We start from the raw sequence: 5,566 nt of genomic DNA, 5'->3' as shown, positions 1-5,566 counted from the left end.
TTTGTCATTCATTTCAGTAAAAAAAAAAATAACGGACAAATACTGCTTGAACATTGAATAGAATGATGACAAAAAAAGTGAATGACACTGCAGAAAGCACTGCCTGCTATCTTTTACGATGCTTAAGGTGAAAAACTGTTTTTTGTGTAGTAAAAATCCCTTTACTGTAACCATGCTCTCATAACTGTTCATTTCATAGTCATCATTGATTTTCAGTGCACCTGTTGTTCGTCGACTCTTCTAAGACAAATGCTAAAACTTTTATCTCAACTAAAATTATAGATTAAGAATAACCGGAGTATGAAATCTAATACAAAACAAAACTAAGGTGCTAAATCACCCCTCAACATAAATTGCAGGTTAGATATAACCGTCACTGTTGTAGACAAATTCAAAACTATGTGTATTGCCCTGAGGACACATAAAAGCTTAAAACTCCCTGTAGCAGCAGCTCTATCACTAGGATAAACTATGTAGCATATCATGAAAAACCTGTTGCTTATGAAGAATTCAACTCAGCAGCTTTTAAAATAAAAAAGGCAAACAGCATACTGTGCCTGTACAAATTGTGGCTATTAATTCCAAGACACATTTCCAGTTCCAAAACAAAGAAAATGGAGATTTAATACGTGACAAAATGTTTCGCTGGTGATTAGATTCTTTTCAGCAGTCCATTTACCTTGAGACTGCATTCAGTTTGGAAAGTTTCAGGCCAAAGAAGAAGATGCCACACTCCATACCACTTGTACTTATGATTCAGAAATCAAGTAGCTGGGACCTTCTTACCATCTTCAATAAAATAAATTGCAGTTTCTGGGACCTGAAAAAAGAAAAAGACAGGAAAAAACTACTTCGTCAACTTAACACAATTCTCTATTCAATAATTCTAAGATACCACAATTCTTTTAACTTCTTGGGTGTGCATCATACATTGTACAAATGATAATGACCAACGAGGGAAAAAAATCATACCCTAAATGTCAAATCCAAAATCAATAGTGGGGCTAAAATTATAAAGACTACAATATATTGCACCATGGGGCTGTTGCAGGCAAACTCTATATCAAAAAGTGTTTATCAGACTGAAACTTTATGATTCCATATAAGCAGGTTTTGCCATGGGAAATCAGAACACTGTTTTCAATAATTATCTCAGCTTTCCGACAACTGGTCCAAAGAAGTTTTAACTACAGGAAGGTTATATAAATATGTGATCTTCTATTCTATCAAATAGAGAAGTGAAGAAAATAAAGATGTAGCCTTTGAGTTCTTTTCCTTTTCTTTCTTTCTTTCTTATTCTTCTAATTCTTAAATTTTTAACATAGTATCAAAGCTATCGATTCATCAAGGCTTCAATACTGTTCATTGGCACGGTTCATCAGTAATGTTTTACAGGTATTGTTCATTGGCCTTGTTCACAGGTAATGTTCATTGGCCTTATCCGCGGGGGTTATTGTTTATGATTCCTAGCCTTGGAATTTTTTTTTTTTCTTGATGCGCAATTCTTTGTTTTTAGCCTCTCCCTCTCACGCTAGTGCGTGGAGGACCGTGCTTCACTTTTTCTGGTTCTGATCTTCTCCTCCAACATTGCCTTGATGAGAGGAGTCCATCCTTATCAGCCACAAGACCTCTGGTGACCTGTTTTTAGATTTTCTAACTTTCGGTGTTGTGCTCTGTTTTGAGTGACCATTTGGTTGTTCTGCCATTCAATATTCTATTTTGGTTGGGTGTGTTTTTTGCAAGCTTGCTGGTGTTTTAACCTTCTGTTTAGTATTGTTCTGTGGGTATTTGGGTTTGGAAACCACCGTATCGCAGCTCCTATGAGCTGTTGAATAAAGATTCACCAACTGTTTCGTCTTTTTCATTGCCGACATTGCCTTTGGAAGGGAAATGCAACACTATGAGTTGCTTTGTGTTGATGTTTCCTCGTCGGTGTTGCCTTTGGAGAGGGAAGTGCAATCCTGAGAGTTGTTCTGTGTTTGTGCCTTTGTACAGATGTTTTTGAATCTGCCTTGTGAGCTGCTAGTTGTGCAATTTGTAAGCCATTGTAAGTGAGTTATTAGCTTCAATAAGAACCTCATCAAGGAGGAGTGTTGGAATTGATGAAATTCTATGCTCCAACTTAAGGGGAGTGTTATGCAAATTCAACATATTTTATATATTCTTATTTAGGGTATGATCCTAAATAGGTAGAGATTTGTATTCCTAATTAGTAGAGCATCATTTTAGGAATTAGTTAGAGTGATTTTAGGGATATTTGTATATAAATACGTGATCTTCTATTCTATCAATTAGAGAAGTGAAGAGAATAAAAATATAGCCCTTTGAGTTCTTTCCCGTCTCTTCCCTTCCCTTCCCTTCTTTTCTCTTCTTATTCTTAAATCTTAACAAAAACCAAAGAATTCACTACTTAACTAAGGAATGTTGCACTTCCTTCAATGAACTCTTTCGCTTCAACATTTTCTTGAATCAATGACGGAAACAAAATGGCCATAAACTTATGTTTCAACAAAAGTACCCAGAAAGTAAAAAATGAGATACCCTGCATTTTGTTTTCCTTATTGAGAAGAAACTGTTAGGATTGGGAATTCTAACAGAGAAGTTACAAAGGAAATATGAAGAAAATAAGAAGAATAGAGAAAGAAAGAACAGAATCTAGAGAGTACAGAGAGAAGAGAATAGAGAAGAAAGAAAGAGAAAATATAAGTTGATTGGTAATCTCGATAGAATGCCTTTCTCCAGCTACAATGCAGTTATTTATATAGCTGATTACATCTGCTATAACCATTCCCACCATTTCTAACTACCTCTACCAACCTCTACTCAAATTTTCAAATACTCTAGTCCACTCTAACTTCTTGCTACACTTTCTACTCTATTTAAGCCATCATTTATTTGACTTCTCCATTATTCTTGTTGAATCCATCCCTTCTGTATGTAACAGACAAATTCTGGATCAGCCGGAATGGAACAATTATCATGCTTCCCATCCCCAAAACTCCAAAAATTCTACACGGTACACACTCAGAGAGATATAACAGCAAAATTCTAAAATTCCACAACTGCATGTTCCTAACTGCTAACTTTTCCCAGAGTTTCTCTCTTAAGGTTTTAGGTTTGTCAAAGGCATGTCTTATCAAGAATCAATGTTGAGAAAACTTAAATATGGTATGCATGAAAAATAGTGGCAGAAATAAATGCTGGTTTCTCATATGTATTTCACACTAGTTCAAGCAGAATTTCTTTTGATAAAATGGTCTACCAAAGAAGGAAGTATCTAAGCAAAATTATGGTTAAGTTTGTAAAGGTAAGAATTTAACCAAAGACAAGCCCAACACATAATTTAAATAGGAGAGAGAAATATGAATATTTTACATCAGGCCAGGTCTCCGTAATGAAGTCCACAATGTCATAGGATATGTCTCCCTGAACATCAATCTGCTCCTTCTCAGTTGGACCCTAAACCAGTCATTCAGAAAAGATACAACATAATCAGCACCAATGACAAAAGAAACACATACTGCCTAAAAATAGTACACACCTTAACAACAGAGGCTCCAGTAGCAAACTTTTTCCCAAGTTTTTTTGATGCATCGCTAAGTTTAACACCTAAAACACAATTGTCAGAAGAGAGGAAATGATGGTAAGGAGATAAAATCTTTTTAGAAAAATGACATAGGAGGATCAAAGCAGCAAAAAGCTCACCAAACAGGTCCAGCCCTTTAACAGTGGTGATACACTTCCGCTTGTTACGTGTGACCTTTTCAATAACAACTTCTTGCTTCTCCTAAAAAGAAAAGGTTCAATGCATAAATGATTACTTAATATCATGTAAAATTTTGAAACTATTAAAAACTAATGTGACTGATTTAAGGCAATTAAGCAAATTCAGTTATACATTTAAACCAAGAGGGAGATAATTCCAGATTCTTACTTTCTTTTTTATCTTCCCTCCAGGAAGACGTTTTACTTCTTCCTTGGGGGCAGAACCAGCCCCTGCAACCCACAGACACCAGAGTAACAAAGGGCCACAACACAGACATCACCCAAAAGTTAATCACCACAGCTAGTACAATTTGAAATACAATTTGACAATAGAGAGAAGACTTTAACTAGCTAACTTATCAAAGCATATCAACATAACTCCTTAACTGCAGCACATTACAGCCATGCTCATCATGTAATAAAGGCTAAACAATCCCTATAGCAAAGCATAGTAACGATTGTAAATCAAATTCAAATCCTATCTAATTCCTTCCAACGAAAAAAAGAACTTCTACAAAAATTAAAACAAAACTGTCCGAGGATCATTTGAATAGCTAAAAATATGTAACCTGAAAGAGTAGCACCGTCACCGCCGCTGGATGAGATGCTGGCGGATTGTAACTGCTCAGCGACCTTGTTAGCTTCCTTGAGATTTGCCTCTGCAGGAATATTAAATAATTTTTTTTCTAAATTAAAAAACAACTATATAATAAGGAACTCAAAAAATAAAAGGTGAGTTAGGGATAGAGCGACCTTTGACGAGATCGGGGTAAAGGTCAGGGGCGTTTTGGATCAACCAGGGCTTGCATTTTTCGAAATCAGGGCCGAATTCACAGTACTCAGCGGGAAAACTGCAAATTGGACAGTACAGTACGCGCACTGGTTGGGGTTTCTCCGCCATCAGAGCACAGCCTCTATCTCTCGCGGGTAGAGCGAGTCCAGAAGTACAAAGAAACGGTGCGTTTCAACGACGCAAACGTTGAAGAAGATGCTGTTATAGTATTATTCCAGTCCTAATTCCCAAAGCTAACTCCAGGGATGGCAAAGGTCATCGATTCTGATCGGCTCCGACTCAATTAATTTTTTTCAATGCCCTTTTTCAAAAATATTATGCGAGGCATGAAAAAATAAAAAATTCCCACCGTAAATGCATGGAACTCAATTCGATAATATTCTCTCCATCTCATAAAAACAGCCTCTCTTTTTTACTTTTATTTATTTCATAATATAGTCCCATTACTTTTTTTAAAAGATAATAATTTACTTAATTTCTTATTATACCCCAATTTAATCACATCTTTATCAATAAATATATTCAATTTGTTATTCTAATAAATACATTGAAATAAATCATTTTTTTACCCTGTACGATACTTCATTATTGTTGTAAAGTATATGCCAACTCCATTACTAATTTATTACCTTGATTTTTACATTAAAAATTTTAATTTTGAAGTTTTAAGGATAGTTAATAAAAGATAGGAAAAAATTATAAAAAAAAATTATAGTTAAATTATATTAATTGTTTTTTTAATCGTATAAAAATTAAATTAGGCTTATAATTATATTTTGCACTTTGATACATAAGGGATTGTATTTTAATTTTTATTAATTTAATATATGTGTTTTACTCTGTTAATAAATATGATTCAAACTTACCATTAAATAATACTGATGTGACAAACAACTAACAATAATACAATGACACATGGTGTCGATGTCAACTCCATGTGAACAATTTTAAAAGTATGATGCATCACTACATCAGTCATATGACGCTACATAAATGTTTTGTGAGCAC

The 5,566-nt window shown here is 34.7% G+C and overlaps 1 protein-coding gene across 1 annotated transcript; it reads right to left on the bottom strand.

The window, feature by feature from the left end:
• Window positions 1-311: 311 nt before the first annotated feature.
• Window positions 312-4,923, bottom strand: LOC110656152 (translation machinery-associated protein 22). The gene is made up of 7 exons (XM_021812769.2): window positions 4,519-4,923; window positions 4,335-4,424; window positions 3,935-3,996; window positions 3,706-3,787; window positions 3,542-3,609; window positions 3,376-3,459; window positions 312-820 (listed from the first exon to the last, which is right to left on the bottom strand). The coding sequence occupies exons 1-7, from the start codon at window positions 4,664-4,666 to the stop codon at window positions 764-766; spliced, it is 591 nt and encodes a 196-aa protein (XP_021668461.2). The 5' UTR covers window positions 4,667-4,923; the 3' UTR covers window positions 312-763.
• Between the last annotated feature and the right edge of the window lie 643 nt (window positions 4,924-5,566).

This window comes from Hevea brasiliensis, chromosome 11 (genome assembly GCF_030052815.1).
Source record: "Hevea brasiliensis isolate MT/VB/25A 57/8 chromosome 11, ASM3005281v1, whole genome shotgun sequence".
Taxonomy (NCBI): Eukaryota; Viridiplantae; Streptophyta; class Magnoliopsida; order Malpighiales; family Euphorbiaceae; genus Hevea; species Hevea brasiliensis.
This window is presented reverse-complemented; position numbering and strand designations above follow the sequence as displayed.

Bases quoted from the DNA above. Each gene is read 5' to 3' on its own strand.
- LOC110656152 (XM_021812769.2), bottom strand. From the start codon at position 4,666: ATGGCGGAGAAACCCCAACCAGTGCGCGTACTGTACTGTCCAATTTGC. The intron at 3,788-3,934 runs GTAAGAATCTGG...TTTTCTTTTTAG, and splicing joins GAGGGAAGATAAAAAAGAAA to GAGAAGCAAGAAGTTGTTAT. The intron at 3,610-3,705 runs GTGAGCTTTTTG...ATTGTGTTTTAG, and splicing joins TAAAGGGCTGGACCTGTTTG to GTGTTAAACTTAGCGATGCA.